General features: G+C 42.6%; 1 protein-coding gene across 1 annotated transcript in view; it reads right to left on the reverse strand.

The window, feature by feature from the left end:
• Nucleotides 1-27747, reverse strand: part of CPNE4 (copine 4) — a 242934-nt gene that overhangs the window by 105930 nt on the left and 109257 nt on the right. The window contains exon 3 of the mRNA XM_075054924.1: nt 17547-17726. Coding sequence (XP_074911025.1) covers nt 17547-17726 — 180 coding nt within the window. The remainder of the gene's footprint in view (nt 1-17546; nt 17727-27747) is intronic.

Consider the following 27747-nt stretch of genomic DNA (forward strand, 5'->3'; position numbering starts at 1 on the left):
TCTAAAGAAACTGCCATCAATTATGTATCATATTTATTGTTTATGTATCAGTGTGAATCTTCTTCTGAACATTATCATAAAAAGCATTTGCTGACCTGATTGCCAGACAGCAAGTCCTAAACAACAATAATTCGAGGGCCTAGAAAGCAGTTGTCTAAGTTCAGAGTTACAGAGATAGCTGAACTGGCAAAATGGCTTACAAGAAGGTAATTAACTACAGGTCTTCCATTTGTCAAGAGGCTTTGGTTTGACTCCTGCTTCAAAAACTTGCAATTTAGAACTTCAGAGAAAAAGGTGCTTTGTCCAAAACTGATGTGAAGTGCAGAAAGTAAATGTGTCTCTCCTTTCTAAAACACAGATAGTAGAATCCAGTTCAGCACTATTAAACCTCATTACATTTCCAGAATATGTTTTTTCATGAACATTTTATTAGAAGCATAGCCTACCAGTGAACAAATGGATGTAGAAACTTCAGAGATTTAGGAGGTGTGGCTAAGAGACTTAGGAAGTGAAGTTTATTTGCAACTACAGCCCCATATAAACTATTACCCAGTTCTGCTCTGAGACAGCCCATGTCCAAGAAAACATATACTGAATATGTTTGCAAGAGGTAGGAATAGGAACAGATTGTAAAAGCCACTACTCTGTTTTAGAAAGGGAGGATATGCACATGAAGTGATTCCTATTTACCAAATATGCAATTCTCCCAACAGAACATCATCTCAACTAGATTTCTGGTCTGCAGTGCTAAGGGGTATCAGCTCCATGGCAAGATGGGGGTGGGAAATTCCCTTGAAGATGATCTTAATTTGCCTTATTATGTACAAGCCCAAATAGGTTAAGGACAGATCTGAACAGATGATCGATATTGCTGTAATTAAATCTGGATTCTCAAGTTGCCATTTGATCCTATTTCCAATTTAAAATATATAAAAGGTGCTTTGCTTTTTTTTATTTTAAAAGTATGAACAGATGCAACATTTTGGATAAAAGCACCGAGGCACTGACACCAGCTGTGTACAGTGCATTGCTCAGCAGTCACTTGGAGACAAGGACTCTGATGAAGGTTTACTCTCTCCTATGTCTGAGTTGTGACTAATCAGCACTGGCTAAGATGAGCTGTGAAATATAATGACCTATTTTACCTGGCTTGTTTAAGAACCTTTTAAAATATATTTCTCTACATGGTCCTTCCTTAACCAAATATAGGGGTAACTTTCAATATTATCATACAGAATTCCCAATGCTTATAAATCAAACTAACAAGAAAATTTCATTATGGCTTTTTAACCTAGTGATTTAGCATTGGCAGGAACAGGTAAATCCCATATATCATACTGAGAAATCCTGTTTACATTGACAGCTGGGGCTCGTCCAAGTTCTTTTGACAGCATTCACTCAGTTTTGCAAGATGCCACCCTGAGCCAGAGGCCTGATGGTCACACTCCACATCTCCTCTGGGATCAGAAAGCTGTGTGGTTTTTATTTACTTGTTTCAATTAAATTGACTTGTATAACATCTAGCTCTGGACATAACACCAATATGCTTTTGTTAAAGGCTTCTTGAAACGTCCATGGATAATAGCCATAGCTCCTTTTCTATTTATGAGCTATGACACTTGGCTTTTGTTAACTCTTGTGACATGACATGTGAACCACTGGTCTCCAATTTTGACAGAACCAAGGACTGGGGAAATGGTCTCCTTAGTGACATGTAAGAGTGTATGCAACTTAGTTTTGTGGTTACAAAACTAGAAGATTAGGATCATTCTAAATAACTCCTTCAATGTCTGAAATTCTTTATTCAGACTGGTCTCTTCTGCCCATTGGACTTTCTTACAGGAACCCCAAATTTACTTATTTAGACAGCCAGGTTAAACACAAATTTCCCTCCACAGTACACAACTTGAAGATGTCTTTGTATCTCTTCCTTGACAGCTGGGATAGTCAGACAAATAGCTTTAGCTGAACAATCACTTCCCAGCACCTCTCTTAATTATTCTCAAAATGTGTTATTCCTGTTATATGGACTTGCAGAGTTGCTTAACTTTCTTCTAGCAGAACCAACTCTTTTCAGGACTGTAAAGAGCACCTAGTCACATTATACTAGCATTTTTCCCTTGATCCAAATGCCTTTTACACAGACTGAATCTCCACTGTCAAATGCATTCACCTGCCCGGTGCAGAGCCCTTGGTGCCACACACAATTCAACCTCGAATCTGGAGAAGCAATCTCCCACCAAACAGCAGTGGTATGTGCAGAAACAGAGTGTTCTTCTAAATGGCATCCCCTAGAACTGTGTTGATACATCAAGGAAAGAAAAGTAGCTATCATGCTTTTTTCAGACAAGTGTCTCTTGAATGTCTCACTGACCCTTGCAAAAATCTGCAAATTCTTCTCTAGGCATCTAAGTGCCCTTCAGTGGATCTTGATCCCTGATCAGCTCTGTGGCTTGATTGGGCTTCTAACTCAACAAGCATTACTTCCCCCCCCCCCAACACTACTTCAATTTGTATCTTTCCAAATTGCAGTTGAACTACCTCTCTAGCTGCAGAATGACCACTGTAAGCTCTCAGGCTTGTCCATGATTTTGGCATCACATTAGCCCATGCACCCGTGTCCAGCTTAAGCCTTATGAACATTCCAGTTGCTTTTGGACTGCTAACCCACACACCTTTAGCTGTGATACTGCCTACTGATAGTCTACTGAACCTCTCTGAGCTAATCTCATCTTTTTGCTCACACTATGCATGTGCTCCCCAGGTGCCGTATTTCACTAAGTAATCACCATCTTTTTTTAAACATGGCACTACTTTGTTCACAATGGTGTGTACATCTCCCTGTGGTGGTGGTTGTGAGGCCAACTTGGAAGGACATTCTGCCCAAACTGCACTTCTCTGTGATATGATTTACATTCCACAGTACCACAGCTCTGCTTCCTCCACCCTCCTTAAACTTCAGCAAGGGCTAATTCTGTGCCCTGCAGTTGTCTTTCCCAAGCATTTTGCCTCAGTTATTAGTTATGATTTAGTGTCTTAAGATGGGCTCAGTTAATACCCCAAACTGACAAGACTGAGTCTTCAACCTTACATCATCAGCCTTCCATATTTTCTCAATGTAGAAAAGTGAACAAACATGTTCCTTTTCAAAGGGGAGTCTTCACATCCTTGTAGTATAGTGTCAGTTGTCCTCCAGTTAAATTAACTAATAGCTAGTAACACATTAAATGCTTCAAACCCACTTTATAAGAAGTCTGTCTCTATCTTAAGGTAATCCTCTTTGCTTGCACCCCACTGCTTGGAGAGAGAGGATGAATGCTATTTAAGCCTTCTTAAATGTGTCTTCCACATTTTTGGGGAGGAACCACTGTGTTGGTTATTTCAATCACTAGTTTGTTGGGTTTTTTTTGCTTGTACCATGTTGTGCTCAGCATTGCTTGAATTCAAAAAATGAGAGAAGTACTTGTGAAATTTCAGCCTCCAAGTTCAGACTGCTCGGCACTGTACAGCAATGTGCCTTTTTAAAGTAACAGTTGACTTGAATGAGTTTTTCAGAGCCTCCTGAAGGTACAGCTTTTTGAATTGTTTGCTACAAAAGGTGCTAAAATGCACAGCTGGCCTAACCTAAAGCATCTTTTATCTGAGTTCTGTTCCTTTCTTGACAAGCAATTGCTTTCTTGCCAAGCAATTGCTTTCTTGCCAAGTTGGGGCAGTGATTTTAGCACATACAATTAAAATGGCTTGACTGTTTTTCCAAAATAATTTTTATCCTCAGTGTATAGCAAGAGAAGGATTCTGTGATATGTAAAACTCAGGACATAACCATATCAAAAGTATTTACTAGTTATGATACACTTACTCTTAAGCTCTCCCCTTCTTGCATAAAAATAAGTACAACCCTTAAAGCACCTTCTTCACAGCTACAAAGTCTCCAAGTGAAGGACTGTAATACTTTCACACTATTGCTCCAAGTAGAATGATACAATCAGAGTGGCTACACAAATGATTGGAGATTTAACATTTGTGAAATGTATCTTGAAGCTTGTCAGTTAAAATATCAGTGCACTCTTACTTTAATCCTGTCCTGGGTTCAGCTGGGATAGAGTTAATTTTTACAGGAACCTGGGAGGTGGGGGACATAGCCGGGGCAGCTGACCTGAACTAGCCAAGGAGCTATTCCATACCATGTGACATCATGCTCAGTATATATATATAGGGAGCGGGCCGGGGGGTGGATCTTTCTTTCGGTGGGGGAAGTGGCGGAGCGTTGGGTCCCGGGTGGTGAGCAGTTGCACTGTGCATCACTCTTTTTGTATACTCGTTCATTAGTACCGTTGTTGTTGTTGTAATTCTTTTGTGTTGTCCCAGTAAACTGCCTTTATCTCAACCCTCGAGGTTCCAGGTTTTTTTTCTTTTCTCTCCTCCGTCTTCCCCCCATCCCACCGGAGGGGGGCGGGAGGAGTGAGCGAGTGGCCGCGTAGTTCTTTGTTACCGGCTGGGCTAAAACCACGACAGTCCTTTTTGGCGCCCAACGTGGTGCACGAAGGGTTGACATAACGACAGACCTGGCCAGAGCGTGTTTGAAACAAATTTGTCATACGCATTTCTTATACTAGATAAATAGATGTTAGTCACAATGTTGATTAATTTGTTTACATGGTGGCGTTTTGTAAGTTCTTATATGTTCTATGTATTGCCTGTAGTTGCGTATCTCATCTCTGGGAGAGTAATTGGGATTATCATTTTGCTGTACTGGGCAATGTCGACTTGTGAAATGATTACATCACTGGTCATGAGGTTAAGCTGGTATCTGTATGAGGCAGTGATATCATTTCCATACCTTGGGCACCTTCTGTCGGATTTTATTGGTAATTACACCCAATCCATGGGGAAGTTGGGGGGGGATACTTCCCCCCGTCCATTCCCCTCCCTTTTCTCCTTCTGACTAATTACAACAGTTTTCGAGAATTTTGAATATCCTTGGGATGCGCAAGCCAGTGTGCTGTTAGTGCTATGCCTCCTGACTATGTTCCAGGTCTTGTTTAGGGCTACAAAAAGGCTCTTTAAGAGTACCACCCAGAGATCTGTCCCAAAGCTTGATATGCATGGGTGGCACGGCATGTGGGAGAATGTAGGAAGGTATCTAGAGAACTTCTCACCTCCAGTGACTTGGAAGTTCACTCCCGAACAACTACAGAACCCTGATGAAGTGATAGAATTTTTGAAAGAAAAATGCTGTGGCTATCCCAGAGACACACAACTCACTACACTGTGCTGGGCCCTGGCCGGTATCTACCAACCACTGCTTGATATTAGGCAGCATCCTCAGGGGGAAAAGGGGGAAAAGATGGAGAATACGACAACAGGCACTGTGGCTACCCCAACCCCGACAACATGCACCGTGGCTACCCCAACCCCGACGACAAGCACCGTGGCTACCCCAACCCCGACGACAAGCACCGTGGCTGCCCCTACCACGACAACAGGCACGTGGCTACCCCTATCCTGGTGACAGATACTGCGGCTAAACCAGAAAACCAACCTGTGCCAGTATCAGTCGCCCCTGTACAGAAAAAGAAACACACAAAGAAATCAGTTCGCTTAGTGAGAGATGAAAGTGAACCAGGGTCATCGCGAGAACAGGAGGAAGAGGTAGAACCTGAAATAATTACCCGATCTCTATCCATGAGTGAGTTGCGTGACATGCGAAAAGATTTTAGCCGCCACCCAGGTGAGCACATTGTTACCTGGCTGCTCCGGTGCTGGGATAGTGGGGCTAGTAGTGTCAATTAGAGGGTAAGGAAGCCAAGCAGTTGGGATCTCTGTCTAGGGAAGGGGGCATCAACAAGGCGATTGGAAGAAAAACACAAGTTCTCAGCCTCTGGAGGTGACTTCTGTTAGGTGTAAAGGAAAGATACCCCTTCAGGGATGAAGTTACATGTCACCAAGGCAAGTGGACCTCCATGGAGAGAGGTATCCAGTACCTGCGGGAATTAGCCGTGCTGGAGGTGATTTATAATGATCCAGAAAATGGGCAGTCACCCACAGATCCAGATGAAGTCCAATGCACACAACCGATGTGGCGGAAGTTTCTACGAAGTGCACCACCAACCTATGCCAACTCATTGGCAGTAATGTCCTGGAAAGAAGGCTATGGACAAACGGTGGATGAATTAGCTGTCCAACTCCGGCAATACAAAGGAAGTCTCTCTTCCTCCCTACGGGCCTGTGTCTCAGCTGTAGAGGAATTGTCCCGAGAGTTCCAGCAATTCAAAGTGGATATGTCCTCCTCCTCACCTGTACAGGCCCGCATTGCAGTTATTGGGAGTAAGCGTTCCTCTGCCCAAGAGAGAGGAAAGAGAAAGTACACACGATGGGCTAACCTGTGGTTTTACCTGCGTGACCATGGAGAGGACATGAGGAAGTGGGATGGAAAACCTACCTTAGTTTTGGATGCACGGGTACGGGAGTTGCGAGACAAAGCAACCAGAAAAGAGGATTCTTCTTGGAAAACTGCTGCTCCAGTTTCCCGTGAGCAGTCCCCCAGATGCAGTAGATGGGCCGATCTCATTTCTGATCCTCTTGAAGGGACTTCTGATTCACGTGTGAAAAAAGTGAGTAACAGATATTCTAACCAGGATTAGAGGGGCCCTGCCTCCAGCCAGGTGGAGGAGAGGGACAACCGAGTCTACTGGACAGTGTGGATTCAATGGCCTGGCACATCAGATCCACAGGAATATAAAGCTCTAGTAGACACTGGTGCACAATGTACCCTAATGCCATCAAGTTATAAAGGGGCAGAACCCATCTGTATCTCTGGTGTGACAGGGGGATCCCAAGAGCTAACCGTATTGGAAGCTGAAATGAGTCTAACCGGGAACGAGTGGCATAAACACCCCATTGCAACTGGCCCAGAGGCCCCGCGCATCCTTGGTATAGATTATCTCAGGAGGGGGTATTTCAAGGACCCAAAAGGGTACTGTTGGGCCTTTGGTATAGCTGCATTGGAGACGGAGGAGATTGAGCAGCTGTCTACCCTACCTGGTCTCTCCCAAGACCCTTCGGTTGTGGGGTTGCTGAAGGTTGAAGAGCAACAGGTGCCAATTGCCACCACGACGGTGCACCGGCGGCAATATTGCACCAACCGAGACTCCCTGATCCCCATCCATAAGCTGATTGGCCAACTGGAGAGCCAAGGAGTGATCAGCAAGACTCGCTCACCCTTTAATAGTCCCATATGGCCCGTGAGGAAATCTAATGGGGAATGGAGACTAACAGTAGATTATCGTGGGCTGAATGAAGTCACGCCACCGCCGAGCGCTGCTGTGCCAGATATGTTAGAGCTTCAATATGAACTGGAATCAAAGGCAGCTAAGTGGTATGCCACAATTGACATTGCTAATGCATTCTTCTCCATTTCTTTGGCAGCGGAGTGCAGGCCACAGTTTGCTTTCACTTGGAGGGGCGTCCAGTACACCTGGAATCGACTGCCCCAGGGGTGGAAACACAGCCCCACTATTTGCCATGGACTGATCCAGACTGCACTAGAAAAAGGTGAAGCTCCAGAGCACCTGCAATATATTGACGACATCATTGTATGGGGCAACACAGCAGAAGAAGTTTTTGAGAAAGGGAAGAAAATAATCCAAATCCTTTTGAAGGCTGGTTTTGCCATAAAAGAAAGTAAGGTCAAGGGACCTGCGCGGGAGATCCAGTTCTTAGGAGTAAAATGGCAAGATGGGTGTCGTCAGATCCCTGCGGACGTGATCAACAAGATAGCAGCTATGTCCTCACTGACCAATAAAAAGGAAACACAGGCTTTCTTAGGTGTTGTGGGTTTTTGGAGAATGCATATTCCAAATTACAGTCAAATTGTAAGTCCTCTCTACCAAGTTACCCGGAAGAAGAATGATTTTAAATGGGGGCCTGAGCAACGACAAGCTTTTGAGCAAATTAAGCGGGAGATTGTTCATGCAGTAGCTCTTGGGCCAGTCCGGACAGGACAAGATGTTAAAAATGTGCTCTACACTGCAGCTGGGGAGAATGGCCCTACCTGGAGCCTTTGGCAGAAAGCACCTGGGGAGACCCGAGGCCGACCCCTGGGGTTTTGGAGTCGGGGATATCGAGGATCTGAAGCTCGCTATACTCCAACTGAAAAAGAGATATTGGCAGCATGTGAAGGAGTTTGAGCCGCTTCAGAAGTGGTTGGTACTGAAACACAGCTCTTCTTAGCACCCCGACTGCCAGTGCTGGGCTGGATGTTCAAAGGGAAAGTTTCCTCTACACATCATGCGACTGATGCCACGTGGAGTAAGTGGATTGCACTGATCACACAACGGGCTCGCATAGGAAACTCCAGTCACCCAGGAATTTTAGAATTGATCACAGACTGGCCAGAAGACAAAGATTTTGGAATGTCGCCAGAGGAGGAGGTGACACGGGCTGAAGAGGCCCCGCTGTATAATAAACTGCCAGAAAATGAGAGGCAATATGCCCTGTTCACTGATGGGTCCTGTCGCATCGTGGGAAAACATCGGAGGTGGAAGGCTGCTGTATGGAGTCCTACACGACTAGTCGCAGAAACTGCTGAAGGAGAAGGTGAATCGAGTCAGTTTGCAGAGGTCAAAGCCATCCAGCTAGCTTTAGACATTGCTGAAAGAGAAAAGTGGCCAGTGCTCTATCTCTATACTGACTCATGGATGGTGGCAAATGCCTTATGGGGGTGGCTACAGCAATGGAAGAAGGGCAACTGGCAACGCAGAGGTAAACCCATTTGGGCTGCCGCACTGTGGCAAGATATCGCTGTTCGGATAGAGAAGCTAGTGGTAAAAGTACGTCATGTAGATGCTCATGTACCCAAGAGTCGCGCCACTGAAGAACATCAAAACAATCAGCAAGCAGATCAGGCTGCCAAGATTGAAGTGTCTCAGGTGGACCTGGACTGGCAACGTAGGGGTGAGCTATTATGGCTCAGTGGGCCCATGATACCTCAGGCCATCAGGGGAGAGATGCAACATATAGATGGGCTCGAGATCGAGGGGTGGACTTGACCATGGACACTATTGCACAGGTCATCCACGAATGTGAAACATGTGCTGCAATTAAGCAAGCCAAGCGACAAAACCCCCTGTCACATGGGGGGCGATGGCTGAAATATAAACAGTGGGAGGCCTGGCAGATTGACTATATCACAGTCCCACGAACACGCCAAGGCAAGTGCCATGTGCTTACAATGGTGGAAGCAACCACTGGATGGCTGGAAACATACCCTGTGTCCCATGCCACTGCCCAGAACACTATCCTGGGCCTTGAAGAGAAAATTTTATGGCAACACGGCACCCCAGAAGGAATTGAGTCGGACAACGGGACTCATTTCCGAAACAACCTCGTAGACACCTGGGCCAAAGAACATGGCATTGAGTGGGTATATCACATCCCTTATCACGCACCGGCCTCCGGAAAAATTGAACGATACAATGGACTGCTGAAAACTACATTGAAAGCGATGGGCGGTGGAACTTTCAAACATTGGGATACACATTTAACAAAAGCCACCTGGTTAGTTAATACTAGAGGATCCGCCAATCGGGCTGGCCCTGCCCAACCAAGACTTCCACATACTATAGAAGGGGATAAAGTCCCTGTAGTGCACATGAGGAGTATGTTAGGAAAGACAGTCTGGGTTAGTCCTCCCTCAAGCAGAGGCAAACCCATTCAAGGAGTTGTTTTTGCTCAGGGACCTGGGTACACCTGGTGGGTGATGCAGAAGGATGGAGAAGTTCGATGTGTACCTCAGGGAGATTTGATTTTGGGAGAGAATAGCCAGTGAATTGGGCTGTATAATATTTAACTGCTAAATAACCTGCCAATGCATGTCATTGTAACTATAATGTCTATATGCCATATCAAGGGTATTACTGTAAGAATTACCCAAATGACTGCAGCAGGGACTTTGAAACTGAGCCAAGTACAACAGCAATAGAACTTAAACTGACACCCAGCAATTTCCTCAAGATCAACATCTTCGACCTGTAGACCAAGGGTGTGAGTTGCACCAAATGTACTAGCCACAAGTTCCAGAGGCAGCATGCAACAACCCAGCATCTCACACCATCTCTCTTATCCTGAAGAACTGTTACAACAGATGGAGTCCCAAAGTCATGGACTAAATAAATCGATGGACACATTAGAGGAATAGCCCACAGGCTAAAGGAATACCATTTGTGTGTGTGTGTGTGTGTGCAGGGGGGAGAAGAACAAGTTCATATACTTATATATATATATAAGACAAGGAAAGTGGTAGTGGTTGATTGGAAAATGTAAGATCTGGGCATGATGTAGATGGTATAGAATAAGGGGTAGATAATGTCCTGGGTTCAGCTGGGATAGAGTTAATTTTTACAGGAACCTGGGAGGTGGGGGGCATAGCCGGGGCAGCTGACCTGAACTAGCCAAGGAGCTATTCCATACCATGTGACATCATGCTCAGTATATATATATAGGGAGCGGGCCGGGGGGTGGATCTTTCTTTCGGTGGGGGAAGTGGCGGAGCGTTGGGTCCCGGGTGGTGAGCAGTTGCACTGTGCATCACTCTTTTTGTATACTCGTTCATTAGTACCGTTGTTGTTGTTGTAATTCTTTTGTGTTGTCCCAGTAAACTGCCTTTATCTCAACCCTCGAGGTTCCAGGTTTTTTTTTCTTTTCTCTCCTCCGTCTTCCCCCCATCCCACCGGAGGGGGGCGGGAGGAGTGAGCGAGCGGCCGCGTGGTTCTTTGTTAACGGCTGGGCTAAAACCACGACAAATCCATTCAAGTAAAATATTCTAAGTTTTTGAACAGCCACAAATAAAATGACAGACTTTACTGACATTTCACCAGTGTGGGTAAATGACTGATTTAAGCAAGGGCAGCAGAACTGAGGTAGCTCTGGCTCACAATGTAAAAACTCTCTCTCCTTCACGTGTTCATCTTTAGCCTGTTTTTTGACAAAGCAAGATTTGTATAACTCTGATGTGCTTCTGTCTGTCTTGCTATCTATCTTCCCCCAGCCACTTTTGAACCCACCAAATAATTTCCATGAATAGTGGCAGATAGTCAAAGATGCATCAAGCATGCTAGATTTCAACATGAAGAGAGACCAGACAGCAGGTAGATGCCAGTGACCTTACTCCACCCTCATGAAAAAAAATTTTGGGGGGATGAGTTCACCTCTACACAGATACCAATAAATCCTTGCAAGAGAACAAGTTCAGATGCATATGTCCATAATGAAGAAAGTTTCATTCTATCTAACTGCTCACAGAATTCTTGTTTCTTGGTAGAGCCAGTTTTATTGCTATAATCATCCTCTCTGTACATATGATACTTTCCTTACCATACTCATCACCCTTCAAGATTTCTTTTGTTCTCTATAGTACTGATCAGCTCACAGTCTATTTACCACTGAATTACACCTATCTCTGTCTTTGTTTAAGACCTGTACCTGAAAACAGTCAATCAAAACAGAACACTGAGAAAAACAGATATCCCTATCACAAGAGGCAATAACGTTATTACAGGAAATAGCTTACCAATAGCACAAAGGGTCTTTGAATTTAATTAGTATGTAGTGTAGCAGCCCTATTAGAATTAGTCCTAATAATAACTCATTATAATAGCAAACTAAATTTCAAATTACTTTTCTAAAGACTGCTACAGTAATTCATACAAAAAGATTAAGTATGTGAAAACAAAGCAGGACAAACTGTACAAGTAATTCCATTAACTTTGACTGGCAAGATTCATGTAGAACTGAAAAATCTTACAGCTTCAGAGATCATGCTGCAGTGGCAAACCAAGAGCTTCCTGGGGATAACTGAGGTATTTAAATGGTTAGATAAGTTAGGGAAAGTGCTGTGTTGATGATTTGCTTGTGCTCTAAGTCCACCGTGGTAGAAAATTACATTCATATCTAGTAAAGTACATTATTCATCCCACTAATGAATTGAGCAACTTCATTTGGAGGAGATCAAAGGCCCAGTATTTAAAGGTATTTAGATACCTAAGGAGGCATACAGACATCTAATGAGATTTAGGAATTCAAATACCCTGAAAAAACTGGTCCTATGTCTTTTGCACTACAGAAGCAGTCAACAGTCTATTAAACAAATATTCTTGTACAGACTACTTCAATTTAATTAATTCAGGTGCACTCATGGCTTTTTTAGCTTTTCTACAATTCAAGAGCAAGAGGATTTACAATGGCTGAAACTGAACTAATAATCAGTCAGCATTTTCAAGTGCATAATCTGCTAATGGCATATATTATTAAAAGCACGCAAGAAACAGTAATATGCATTACTGAGAGGAAGATTTTCAATATAATTTGTATATAAATGCATGTATGGGAAATATTAAATCTCTAAATAATTAATACTTGAAAAGGTTTTTGGCAGGAAAAGATTTACACTTCTGCAGTTTACTTGTGCTACTAGTTGAGCAAGTAAGGGAGTTGTGTATTGTAACAATATTTTAAGACTTCTGTAAATTAAAAGAAACCGAACAAGGAATGGAATCACAAATCTGAAAATGGCAAAGATCACCTGTGGTAAGGAATGAAAGAAAAGCCACAAAGGCTATTCCCATAATGCAGAGCTGGGATGGTTCACAGCATTTAAGAAGTAACAACTTTACTGGTTCCTATAATTTAATGATGTGGCAGGCACAGCTAAGCAGTAATCAAGAATGTCTTGGCAATGTAAGTTTGTTTAGTTCTCCTCAGAAAATGATTATTCATTGAAATAATTTTTATGAATTCTTAAAGATCAGGCTGAGACTTCTGGGTAAAACTTCAGAGGAAAGAAGTGTTCATAAGCCACCTTCCTGATACTTAATTCCTGTGTGGTTAAGAAGTTAACTTTGGCTATTAGAAAGTTTGAGCCCTTACTGTACTAAGTGATGCAATTTCAATGTTTTATAAAGTTTATGGAATATATAACTGAACAATTCCAATAAGAGAGCTTTAGAGGCTCAGAACACATGAAGGCACTAAAACATAAGCAGAAAAGGACTTAGGTTTGGGGTTTTGTTATCCCAGCTAAATACCATGAAAATTAGGCTATCAAATTTCAGCCAGTGTTTGTCCATCTAAGATTTTTTTTTCCCCCATTGTTTTCTGATGAACAAAAAACCCCAACCCACTATATAAAAACATAATAAATCTACCTCCTGCCTCTTGAAACAAACAATCATAGCTTTTGTAAGCAACTAAAAAGCAACAGAAATAAAAAACCTTCAGTGATTAGATGGGGATTCAGCTGGAAGTGATTACTCTGGGTGAGTGAAGTGCCTGAACACTTTCTTTAGGGATGAGGAAAGGGAAAAACAAAGGGGAAATGGAAGAGGAAGAATTTACTCTCCTTAGTTACAGACAACATCTGTAAAACCTCAACCAAGGATGAACTGACTCATAGCACCTAAACACCTATATGAAAGCAAGAGGTCATCTTTATACAGTGGTGCCTCAAAATGGCAGTTAAAATGCTACTGCTTGCGATTTCACTACTTGTCACTTCAAAGATACATAGGTGCATCTGCTTGCCAGTGCCTATGCAAAGAACAGCAACTATTTAGAGTGAATTGAAGACCTAGAAGACTAGTGGGCAGATGCTATTACTCCCTTACACCCAAAGCAGGACCAGCTATGGCTAAGTCATCCCTGCTTTGTTTACTTCTGGTTTGCCAGTTCAAACTTTCTTTTGCCACTTGAAGGCTACGACAAGTATTTGTAAATGTTTCCACATAACACAGGAGTGAGGGTTCATTACACCTCCACTTTTCTCTGGTCTTGCCAGAGGTAGGCAAACTCTAGGGACAGGAAGCCATTGCTATTGTGAAGGTGGCAAAGCATGGGACAAAGCCCAGAGAGGCTGTGACACCTCCATCCTTGGAGACATTCAAAATGGGACTGGACAAGCCCCTGAACAAGCTGCTTAGAGCAGCAGACTGAACTAGAGACTCCAGAGGTCCCTTCTGACTTAAATTACTTTATGATTTTAACAGGAAGAGCACACATTCCCAGGTGTCTATACTACCTCCTTGCGTGGCATTTCAAGTAAATTGCACTAAACTTTCCCTCCAATTTAAACTCTTCATTGGGATCAACTGAAAACACACCCACTGTTCTGTCACAGTTTAGTCTCCGCTTCCAGCCTCACACAGGTTTCTCAATCATATCTTCCTCAAAGTTATTTCATGTGGGATGAAATTATCCAGACTCAGCCTTGAACTCAAGAATTAACAGATTTTTATCAGAACAAGCTGGTTGCATGCTCCAATTCTGATTAGAAATGTCCTCCAGGTAGGAATTCTGTGCACAGATAGATAAAATTAGGGTAAAAACCAGAAATGTTAACTTTGCTAGAATTCATCTGCTCTTTCTATAGCTATATTCCTAAACCAAGCCAAAGGTAAAACCTTAACAACTTCTTTCACAAATGCATCTGGATAAAGGATGTTTCATGCTCTGTTGTGTTTTAGAGGACAACACTGCTAAAAAAAAAAAGAAGTGCCCCATAATTTCACAAATACGCTTCAGATTCAGAATATTTGTGAGGTTACATGCACAACACAGTATAGTTTCCTTGCTTAAGTAGCTACTGTATGACTGTACAACTTAATTGTTAAAAAATAGTATTATTAGGTGTTAGTTTTATGCAGTTACTTAGAAATAAACTGTAAAATGAAAAAATAACATATTTTAAAAATGCATAGTTTTTAATTCACTGGAGTATGGTACATTCTTTTGATGTAAAGTTCGCTAAGAAACTTCATTTTATAAACCACATGTAATTGCATACCATATTTTAAGATGATGCAACTAACTGAGGAAAATGTGTTTGCACTATCAACTTTAGTACCTTCTCTAATATTTTAGGGCTTTTTTGATCTGATTATCATGCCAATTGTACAGCACATATTTGTTAACATTCTGCAAATTGGCACATTACTAGGACACTCTGAAGAAGCTGGGAAACCGGAATGTAGAAAGAGCCTTTCTGAGTGGCAGGAACAGACTTTCAGTATTTAAAAACACACCAAAAAATTCCTCCCTAAAACCTTGCACTAAGCCTTTTCCCACTCAAACTCATCAAGAGATAATCTACTATTGTTTTATTTAAAAGGGCAACTTTTGAGCATGATGGACAAAACAAACCACTTTAAGGAAATGTGTCTATTTCACACATTGACATTTTCTTAATTACACTCAGCAGGTATCTATCCACAACAATTTGTTCTACTGTGTTTAAATACTGTGGCACATAAAATGCCTGTTGATGCATCTACTCTTCACATCCAGGTATAACTGACTACATGCCAGGATGCTGCTAATCACAGTATTTACCAGTAGAGGCATAGAATCATAAAATGGTTTGAGTTGGAATGGACCTTAAAGATCATCTAATTCCAACTCCCCTGCCATGGGCAGGGACACCTTCCACTAGACCAGGTTGCTTAAAGCCCCATCCAGCCTGGCTTTGAACACTTCCAGGGATGGGGCATCCACAACCTCTCTGGGCAACCTATTCCAGTGCCTCACCACCCCCACAGTAAAGAATTTCTTCCTTACATCTAATCTAAATCTACCCTCTTTCAGTTTAAAGCCATTGCCCCTTGTCCTATCACTACACTCCCTGATAAAGAGTCCCTCCTCATCTTTCTTGTAGGCCCCCTTTAGGTACTGGATGGCTGCTATAAGGTCTCCCTGGAGCCTTCTCTTCTCCAGGCTGAACAATCACAACTCTCTCAGCTTGTCCTCACAGGGGAGGTGCTCCAGCCCCCGATCATCTTCATGGCCCTCCTCTGGACTTGCTCCAACAGGTCCGTGTCTTTCTTATGTTGGGGGCCCCAGAGCTAAACGCAGTACTGCAGGTAGGGTCTCAATGAGAGTGGAGCAGAGGGCAGAATCCCCTCCCTTGACCTGCTGGCCTCGCTTCTTTTGGTGCAACCCAGGATACACTTGGCTTTCTGGGCTGCCAGCACACATTGTCAGCTCATGTCCAGCTTTTCATCCACCAGTGCCCCCAAGCCCTTCTCTGCAGGGCTGCTCTCAATCCCTTCATGCCCTAGCCTGCATTTGTGCTTGGGATTGCCCTGACCCACGTGCAGGACCTCACACTTGGCCTTGTTGAACTTCATGAGGTTCACGTGGGCCCACCTCTCAAGCCTGTCAAGGTCCCTCTGGATGGCATCCCTTCCCTCCAGCGTGGTGACCGCAGCACAGAGTTTGTTGTTATCGGCAAACTTGCTGAGGGTGCACTCAATCCCACTGTCCACATTGCCAACAAAGATGTTAAACAGTGCCGGTCCCAACACCGACGACCCCTGAGGAACACCACTCATCACTGCTCTCCATTCGGACATCGAGCCATTGACCGCAAGACTTTTGAGTGTGACCATCCAGCCAATTCCTGATCCACCCAGTGGTCCATCCATCAAATCCATGTCTCTCCAATTTAGAGACAAAGATGTCATGTGGTACAGTATCAAATGCTTTTCACAAGTCCAGGTAGATGACATCTGTTGCTCTTCCCTTATCCACCAACGCTGTAACCCTGTTGTAGAAGGCCACCAGATTTGTCAGGCACAATTTGCCCTTAGTGAAGCCACATTTGCTGTCACCAATCATCATCTTATTTTCCACATGCCCTAGCATAGTTTCCAGGAGGATCCACTCCATGATCTTGCCAGGCACAGAGGTAAGACTGATTGGCCTGTAGTTCCCTGGGTCTTCCTTTTTTCCCTTTTTAAAAATAGGACACTGTAGTGCGCTACCAGTCAGCAATATAGGAATTCACTGCAGACCAGGCTCTGACAACCTCTAGATATCAATCCTGTGGGTAGGACTCATCAGCGTTAAATTCAGTCATCTTAAAAGTTAGGTATCTACTCTAAGCCAGCTGTCTAGACTCTCTTGATAAGTGATGGAGAAAGACAGGTATCTCCTGAAGACAATTTATCCTAATCTATGGTGGGTGTCTTAGGTGGAATGAATCAACTGCTGGAACGGTCTGATTCTCTCCACTGAACTAAAGATGGAAATCAGAAGAGTAACTTAGTCTAGACACCTAACTTTTGGATGACTGAGAGTCAGGGAAATGAATCCAACCCTATGTCTCTATTTGCCACATCACCAGGCACTACCCTATGTGAATAAAGTGTATTTGTAAATGTTTCTTGGACTTGGAACTTGCTTTAAATCCCATATAACATTAGGAACAATAAGTTTCTCCCAAATCATCTATTTCTCAACACTGGTGTAATGAGCCTGGGCTCTTACTGTACAAGGCCAATGACTGACACTCAGTTTCCTATAGCACTGCCTGACTTGAAGCTATACTACAACAGTAAATCAAACCAGCAGAAGTTCTTAACTATCCTGTTCAAAGCACCGATTAAGAATTTTGTCATGAATGACAAATCTCACCCATCAGTCACTTAACAAAGCGATACATTTCATATACATACAAAAGATGAGCGATGAGGGGGAAAAACGGCAGTGATACCTACTTGTCCAAGAGTGCACTCCATGCCACCAAGAAAATCTGCTTCCTTCAGCCCATTGTGATTGCTGCTAATGTCATGGACTTCAAACCGCAACCGCTGCACTTCTTCAAAATAGAAGTCCACCGTGAACAGCTTCGAGAAGATGGGATTTATACAGGTTCGAATCACTTCTGTTCTGTCAACCTGCCAAATGGAAAAGAGGTCATATGAGTGGTTTCTCTTTCTACCAGTGATGGACTACAATGAGCTCCTGAAATACAGTTTTCTCATTTGTCAGGACTGATAGCTGTGACTGTGGCCACGGACACTACCATTTCTATGGGCAGCAGCAGCTGCTGTTTCTGCGCAGGGCTGGCCACATGCAGAAGATAAGGCCAAGTTCTCTTGCCTCTCTCTTCCAGCAAGTCTTTGGCAGATATTGGTAGGAACACGGGGCACAGCCTACAGCTTCCTTCACAGGGTGAGCAATCACTGCCCCTGTTGGGTATACTAGATCAGTCAGGTGGCAGAGTCAGGAGCTGTGCATAGGCAAAACAACTGTCTTGTGCTAGACTAATAACTGGGAAATTAACTATAGAGTAGCTACAGAATTTACACATCCAGCAGTACCCATCCATCACTACAAAACAGCAGCACAGCGCTACAGTTTTATCAAACTAAAAAGCAAGCAAAAACCCCAGTAATTACTCATTTTGGACAACTTGCATGATTAAAGAGTGGAGAACTGGATCCACAGCAAACAACTTTTCTTAAAAAATATATCAATTTTTCCACCTCGCTAACTTTCAAGAATCTGATGGATTATACACTGCTTATCCCTACCTCTGAGCTTTACAATTGCTAAAGAAACACCATCAAATCTAAATTGTTATTTCTTCAAAAAAGTGCTTATAGAGTACTTTCTAGTTCTCTTAAAATGCAGTACTTGGGTTTCCTATTTTTGAAGTAGGCCTTTGCTACTTTTCATTATGATGCATTGTTGGTGACACCATAAGAAATAAAGCAATTTCCTTTTTTTCCACTCTCTTTGTTCTGGCACAGAAAAAACCCTAATAATTCTGCAAGATTAAAGGAACTGATCCTAAAATGAAGTAGGACTTGGGCACATCAGTCACTAGACAGGAGGTGGCTCATGTGCCATGGAAAAGACAAATTAAATTGCTCAGAGGAAAAGTGATGAGATCCTTTGTCTGATTCCTGATCAGGAACATCTGTTGTGCAAAAAATGACAGCCACTTGCTTCACTTTTCAGAGTTTATAATGCATTAGCCTTGCGAGTAGCTGTCAGCAAGGACACAAAGAGTCAAGCCAATCAAAAGCATGGGGGGGAGGAGGGGGAGATATGAAAAAAAAGCAGTTCCTGGTAGCACAGATTTATTTTAGTGCTCATCAAAGGTGTCAGATTGACAGCTCTAACAGCTGAAATTCTTTAGCTAATCATCAAACAGATGCTACCAGTCATCAAACAGATGCAACCAGTCATCAAACAGATGCAAACCAGTACTACCACTGCTGTCTTCTCACACAGCTGTGTCAATGTGCTCTGACTATGCCAAGAGGAGACCGTCACAAAAAGAAAGCAGCTTTACTTACAAATTCAATTCTTAATCTCTTTGCTTAGACTAGCTAAAAATGACTGTTCTGATAACAGTGATGCAAAGCATAATAAGAATAACATAGGTAAGAAAGGATACCAGCTACCTTCATTCAGGTACTTAGTCTATCTCAAAAATTTTTTGGTCTCCACTTGCAATCAGTGTGACTTGAAGTCACCATTACTGCTACAACATGAAATATTCCCAATGTCAGATGACCAGTCAGTTCAATGGGATGTCCCTGAGATCTCTTCTAAGTGGAAAGGGATTCTATCCACTTGCAGAAGAGCAGTCATCTCATGAAATAGAGCATCAGCAGATTCAATAATTGAAACATTTAAATGACCAGTTTAAAATTTTTTTTCATAACCACAGCAATCTCCTAAACTCATTCCTTGTATGTATATAAACATAATTTAATGGCGTTATTTTAAACGCATCATTGGTACGGCAGATCTCCTCAGGCAGTAACTGAAGTTTCTCTGGTTATTGTTTCTCCTCATCTCTACTTTGCTGCTGGAATGTGGGGAAATAGTTCTCCACTGTGAAATGTGGCAAGATTTACACCTGTGCTCAACACAGGTTAAATATGTGACTGTTCAAGGGAGTGAAGTGCCTTAAGATGGAGGCACAGGTCTATACACGGGGACATTAAGAATTTCAGTTTCATATAGCAATAAGACACTGTTTGCTTTTTTCCATCCTGTGATTGATAGACACAGTACTGAAATATAGCCATTTCACTGAATTTCCCCAGTCTTCCCACATTACTGAGATGATATATCAAGCCAGCATGTCAGAGCATGGGACTATGTGAGAAAAATCTGTATCGAAAGAAGCAATGCCAACAGTTCCACAAGTGATACAAAATTCTTCATGCCTCTCAGCAGTCAGCAACATGCAATAGCATTAGCCCTATTAGTCTACCTTGTCTCCAGTCTGCTTTGTCAGCGTATTTCACAGTTACCCTACTCTTTGGCTAGAAAGTCTGGCAGGGTCCTCAGCATGAGAATCCCAGCTCCACTCCCTTTCTTTGATTACTGTGCAGCAGGGCTAAGCACTGATAACCAGCTGGAGTGACTCATGATGAAGCAGCAGTGGTGAACAGAACAGTTCGATAAATTCGCTAACTCATGGAATGCTCTAGATTAAAAGACGCTATATAAATACCAGGTGTAATCTCCATTTGACTTCTGCCACTTATTAGAGGCTGTTCTTTCTTGAGTCTTCCTGGTCTCATGTTCAACTGTAAAGGCTTAACGCTCTCTTTAGAAATGCTGGATGAGCGTGAAACCTTAAAGAAAACTGGTGAGAATACTATTGCTACGTGCAGTTTCATGCTGATAATCATCTAGGTCATGAACTACAGTGCTGCAGACACTTAAAAAAAAAAGGCTGACTTGTTTTTGACCACAACAACCTACCCCAATACCTGCAGGACCTGTTTCATTTCAAGCAAAATCTGGTGTCATGTTCCGTGCTAACCCGAAACACAGGTCCATAGCAGTCTGACAAGATGTTGACCTCATGCCACATGTCCTTAATCCCACTGTCACCCAAAATCGATAACAGCACTTCCACTTGCGTGGATGATGAAGGCTCAAATGCTTCAAGAAAACACAGTTCAGCTTTGCCCAGCCTCATCAACTGACCATTCAGAAAGTTAGAACTTCTCAGCTTGAATGCTCTCCAAAATACAATGAAGAACACCAGCAACCACGTTAAATCTCCATTACTTTTGCAGAAGAGAGCTTTTAAGTCCAACAACAGTATGTTATAAGCAAGTGGAACTTACGCTTTTGGTCTCGTTACAGAAAACGCCAAACTCTTGGGCAACCTAATCCTGAAGGCAGGTAGATTTCTCAACAGGACATGGACAGGGGTCATGCCCACAGTTTTAGGATTTGCTGATGCCTGACATATGAGCCATCTGTTATTTCTGGACTTTGCTAGAACAAGGAATTTCTCCAACTTATTAAAGCAGAACAAATTTTCAAAAGAAACAATTGACAGCTACATGCACCTTTGGGCTGTACCAACAGTTAAAACTGACCTTAAAAAGAGCAGTGCTTCAGCTGACACCACGATCTGAACATCTGCTTCATGGTACAGCTTTACCTACACTTTCCCTTCAAGGACAATTTATACAGAGAAAAGGACTTGCATCTTCACCTCCTGGGATGGACTCACGCTGCTTTCCTTCTTCATCACTTTAGGCCTGTGTCACTGCACAGAAGGTGGCACCCTGCTGAGCAGCCAGGATTACTTGGCAGGCCCATCTGGATGCAGCCACCCTGTGAGCTTCTCTTTGGGGAGCTGCGAATGACATACAAACACCAAAGTAGGCCTCCACAGCGTAAAGCACCATCTCAACAGCAGGAATTCAAATATAGAAAAGAAAAGGACTTCTTGCTTTGGGCCTTCTGAACCCTCTCGTCAAACCCAGAGGAAGCTGGAAGCTGGGTTTGAAAGATGTTTTCTCTCTGTATCGCTCACCGTGGATGGACAGTTAGCAGAATTGTTTGCCTGCTTTCCTGTTGACCCACCATCACTGCTGAAGAACTGCAAAACCTCCTTTGCAGTCAGATAGCATCAAATTAAAGGAAGCTCAAAAGACAGATAAACAAATAGTAAAATTCAGGCTTCTTATGCTGTTTGCATCTTTTGTCTGTGAGCTACTGAAAAGCAGTCAGCTTTGCAGAACTGTGACAGACATGGTAATTTCAGTGAGGAAACAATTCCCCATCCTAGCTAACATTTCACTGACAAAGAAGTAATTCCATTGTTAAACTACGGGCTGAGGATCTGCTCTCTTAACTTCCACCACTAGTTGAAAAGTGAAGTTGAGGAAAAAAAGGCAGCCTGAGGGGGATTTTTTTTAATTCTTCTATCAAAATTAGATGAAATATAAACTATTGCATATGCAAGGATGAACAAGGATTCCATAGAAGCTTACTGTCACCGGGTATCTAAGGCTTTCAAGTGATCATAAACCAAGCTTTCTCAGTATGCCTTTGAGTACCAGGGAAAAGGAGAATTTTCTACAGGACCTGAAGCTCTGCACCTCATGGCTGTGCTTCAGAGTTTAGCACAGATCAGCTGTGTGGAGAACTCAGTGTCCCACACAGATAACTGGTCCCTATCTGCTCTCCACTGTATTTCTAGCAAACACATAACTAGCACAAAAGCAGCACATTTTCAGTGGTTGTTACTTGACAACTTTGAGGTGAAGACCAGCCAAAAGTCAAAGGGCCACAGAGAAGTCACTGTCTTCTCACCGAAAGGACAATTCTTTGGGGGAAATTTTAATCAGGCTCATGAAATAGCATGGCAATGCTATAGTCAATAATGATAGAGCTGTCTCATGAACTAAGGAAAATCTTTGGTCTACAGAACTATGGTCTGAAAATTTATACTGGTGCTGCACTTCCTTAAGTGTTTTTTAAAACTGGTTAAAAAGCCACGAACATACAAATTCTATTAAATAGAGAGCAGGTGCTGCTATTCAGCCCAAAGCATGCTTTTTGTGGCTGTTACATTTTTAGCAAGTTCTTAGCCCAACAAATAAACCCACTGTTCCCTATACATTTTACAGGCCAACAAGGGAAAACCAACAGGCTGTATTTTCAGTAGAAATCATTATAAAATGCTGATTAAAGTGAGAAGAATCACATTTGTCAGCTGAGATGACAAAATGCACAGAGGTGAAGGGGTAGCATTATTTTTAGGTCATCTGAATTTTATAACAAGACTGAAAATTTCCAAGATACAGTACCTCACATGAAAATTTGATACCAAACAGAAAGCAATTTACACTTTGCTTGGTGGCTCCTGAGAAAGTTATTAATAATTTTTTTTTTTTAATTATTAACAGTGCTTTCACACCATCACATCTCTATCCCACAAATGAAAAGTCATTGCAAAGGTGACCATAATTTATAGCCCTTGTTTTCAGTTTAACTGATGTCTGAAAACAGTGAAAAGAAACCAATAGGTCTTCAACTCTTTTTAGGCTGCAGAGCTCAAAGCTAAGCACAATCTTGTCAATGTCAGCAAAAACCTTTTGGCCACAGGTTCACTGGAAGAGAAGCATTTAACATGAATGGTCTGGAAATTATCTGCAAGTAGTTTCTTTATGTGATATAAATATTGGACAGCTTGTAAACCTCCAAGTCACAACCATGAAGACCTGCTTTCAAGCACTGGAAAAACTAATACATAGAAACAGCCCAGGCCTCAAGAGGCTCCAGTCTAAACAGTTGGAATTACAGTAAAACAAGCATTACTATTTCTTAGTTGGAAAGATCTTCATTAAGAAAGCCCATTTCTCTGTTCAGGGCCACTGACTGTCCTCTGCTTAATTCCTTTTAATTTCTCTGTTATTTTTCATTGCTCTGAAGCAGAAAACAGATAATTTATAATATATACTATGCATAAATCCTTTGAGAAGTTCCTGGATGGAGTTTGCCTTATACGCTCATAGCTTTTACAAGAAGAGTGAAATATGACTGTGGATAGCTATTTGCATATAGTTTATCTCATCCACTTAGAAACACAATGCTATATAGTTACAATAGCCACTGCACAGATGAGCACTCAGTATTTGCATTCGAGGACCTATACTGTTCCTTGGCAGACTTGCAGCCAGTACAGATTTCAGAGTCTCATCTGAGCAACCCAAGCTCTCAAACTTAGAAAACCTGCAAAAAACCATGAGTGCAATACAGTGCTAACTACTTGTGGCAAATCATGATAATGTCATTCAGGAGCTGAACAGGGAGCTCATTTCAGCTGGGATAGGAAAGAGTGATGCTCAATCCCTACTATGAAGAAAGTAGGTCCTAAACTGGTTGGGAACCCTTGTTCTAAGGGAATCCCCAGGTTTCTGGAACAAAAGACATCTCTGGGGAAGCTACAAGACTCCCCTTCAGCTTTAGGACCATGTGCAGTTGTCATCATCGACCTCCTTGGTAAGTCTAGGCTTTCTAGGTTGCATAAAGATACTGGAAAAACAAAGGTATCCCTCCCACTCACTGTCATTTAGGAAAGCTCAGATATGAGAGAAAAAAAAGCAAGTGGTCAACTAATGCATTAATGCATAGTCACACTGTCCCTGAATGCACTAGATACCTGCTTTTAGTTTAGTCTCCTCTGGAAAGATATACTTTAATTTCATTCAAATAGTTCTGGGAATTACGGGATACCAAGTCTTCTCAGTCTAATGCCATGGAACCCAAATCTTTCAGGATTGAGTGATAATTTTTAGTCACTGTATGGACTGCAATGAAAGCAAACAGATTCAAACTGTTACTTTGTTGGGAGAATTTCATGTAACCCCCTTGGATGTCTAATTACTTTCCTGATGACATTGCTGATGGGACTCCATCTGCATTTGTCAGTGCTGGGAGACCTGTTCTGCCATGATTCTGCGACCGTTTTAGTTGGATGACATTGACACAATCTGGGTAGATTCTGACCCGCTACTTCCTACCAACTATATTTTAAACACGCCCCCCCCCCAATAAAAACATAAAAAGCATGTAAAATATTAAAAACACCATATAAAAATATAAAATATTATCATGTTAGTAATAATGTCAATTAATTTATATTGAGATATTAATGTATAATATTAAAATATTAAAATATTAAATTGCACTTTAAATGTTTTTTACTTTTTCTTTTTTTTTTTACAAAGGATTAAAAGGCTAATTTGGCCTAGCGGTAAATTGCAGAGCATCTAATGTATACATAGCCAGTAAAAAAACTACACCTAGCACATGTGGTTGTATCACAGGGGATGTTGTGTCCCTATAAGTACAGAGATAATCAGGCATTTTCCAGGGAAAGAGTGTGGCACTGGAACATGAATGTAGGTTAAACAAGAAGTTTGGAGGCTTTGTCAGCCACAGATGTTTGATGAAACTTTTGCCTGGAAAGGTTTGAAAATAACCCAGCTGCTGCTCCTCCTGGACATCAGAGGTTCAGACAAAGGTCTCTGCTCTGTCTGATTCAGACCAGAAATGCTAACTTTGGTCCCTCACACCACCAGGGACCATCTTAGCCACCAGGCTACTGGCTATTTCACATGGCTCCCTCTGCATTCTGTTTTCTATAGATTATAGAATACTCACTGTCCCAGAGAAGCAGACTGCAACCATGTCCCACCACATGACTTCACCTTTCCTGACCCTAAGAAATGCCTTAAAATGACACATACAGTCTTCAGTTTGCTTGACACATGAATGCAGTGCCATAGTGCTGGTGGTGGGGGAATGCTGGCTGACCCCCAACAACAGTGCCGGTCCCACCACGCGGTGCGTAAGGTCAGGAAGGGTCACAGCAGTGCCTCTGGGTCACGCTGTAGTCATATGTTTGAGTTACGGCCTAACTGTGATGATACTGCTCAATTTAGGGTTAAACACGATGCATTGTCCTTTAGGGATGACCATTACTCAATAGTTTCACTATGTAGGCCTGGTTACTTTGTATAAACAATGCAGGCTTTGCCAGCCAGCATACCCTTGAAGAAGGAACTGAAGACTGATAAAAAGGAAACATCCTGCCCCAGAAGGCACCGGTGACTGCCAAAGCAGCATGAACTAGGGGAAAAGTAAAGGTGGCAGGGGAGATCGCGACCACTGACTCAATTCAAGACCTAAAAGACTTACACCCCCCCACCCCACCTCCTTGAGCATGTGCTGTAGAATAAAAGAACACTGTACTTTTAATTCAAAGCGGAAAAAACCTTAGCCCAATAGAAACGGTGGCAGATAAGCGACTACTGGTAATGATTTTGGGGAAGGACTTTGGAAGTTAAGTGGGTAAATCTAGAAGTGTATAAATTGCTTGCTTAACTACAGGGTATGCTAGCTTTGTGGAATTACCACCTAGCACCCATCTTTGTGCAAATATGATATAAATAATGTCTCTCCTGAGTGAATGATTATTGGCTCGTTGCATGCCGGGAAACGAATCTGCTTTTCGGACAACAACGCTGTGCTCATGTAAAAGTGAGTCCCAACTGCCAGACGTATGCACACACGTCACTGGCTAATCCCCAACCTGTTCTGGCCTCTTGAACTAGTCACTGTCTCAGTTTGGCTGCTGGTGCTGCACTGACTATTCTCCATCTGCTGGCTTGTTAAAGGGAAGCACTAAAGGGCAGAGGGGTTGGTGAACTGCTGAACTGGGACCAGCTCCCAGAGGAAGCTCCTTGCCTGGAAAGGAGGAAACCCCAGACTGTGTCATCTGCAAAGGCTTTCACTTACTGCCTGGCCAGTCCAGGCTCAGGGATGGTAAGGAAAACACGTATGGCAATTTTAATTTGCCTCCTGTGCATTAAGATTTGGCATAAAGCATGGAATAGCAAAGAACTCCAGCCCTGAAATTTTAACTGAGGACAAAAATTAAATGCTGCAGCTTCTCTGAGCCTAATTGCAGAACTTCTTCTGTATGTAAAAACTGTAAAACATAAATGTTTTTACATCTATTGACCTTGGGTTATAAAGGATGACACTTTTTGCACCAGCTGCTGTACTGTGAATATTCAAGCCAGTTTTGAAAAGCCAGTTGCAGAACATTTCAGTGAACCTGAAAAGCACAATGTCTCTTCAGAGCACATCATTAACGCAGCGTAAATTAAGGCCTTTCCAATGAACAATAGTTAAGTGGACTGAACACTGAGAGGACGATGATAACGTAGTGAGATAGCAGTAACTGCCTTTTCTAGAGGATATTTTACATTTCCTTACATTTAAAATGGGAACACTTGTAATTCTGAACTTTTGTGTGTAATATTTTGAGTCCTCCTAGAGATCAGAAGCACAAGTCTGAAGAGAGAAAGTCACTTCAAGTATGCATAAAAGATGGGTACAACTTCTTGATGAGCAGCTGAACTTGCTGCAAAGCAGCACAGGGATTTAATCTCACCTGGAGCCTCCAGGGTAGGTCCCCCAGGGTGCTCAGGGATCTCTGTGTCTTTTGACCTCTGCTATCACTGCCCTGGGTAATGCTCATGCCTCAGCAGAGAGGACTGTGCAAACCCTCTCATCTGTATCCCTCCTTAAGCCATGAAGTTGTCCTCATAATTAGCTACGAGCTACCACTCAGAGGTGACCTAACACAATACCCTCTCTGGCACCCAAAAAACGTAGGCTTACATTTCCAAATAACTAGTTGCTTTAAAGCCTTGACTTTTATAGCAGTGTTTACTGTTTTACCTAACTTGAGGTATGCACAGTACTTTGGAGTGTAGTATCAGTCTGTGAGACAGAGCCAGCACTACCCAACGGGAGCTACCACTTAGTATAAATGCTATGCCAGACCTCTGATGCTCTTCTTCAGCTGAGGGGAGTGTATGGCTCCATCTTTATATAGAAGCCTCTGTGCTAATGACATGCTGTGATCATAGTGTCATTGACAGGAGATTTTCCAAAGGTGCCTGAGGACCCCTCCCTTTGTATCTCCAAAATCTGTTTGCTCCCCTTCCAGAATTGTTTTGACCAGATTTCTCTTCAATGTGAATCACCACCGTCCCTCTGATTTTATTGCCAGCTGCCATATACAGCATATTACAACAGCTCAAGAGCTACCTTTCTGCATTAACA

The sequence above is a fragment of the Buteo buteo genome, chromosome 2 (assembly GCF_964188355.1).
Source record: "Buteo buteo chromosome 2, bButBut1.hap1.1, whole genome shotgun sequence".
NCBI classification, from domain to species: Eukaryota; Metazoa; Chordata; class Aves; order Accipitriformes; family Accipitridae; genus Buteo; species Buteo buteo.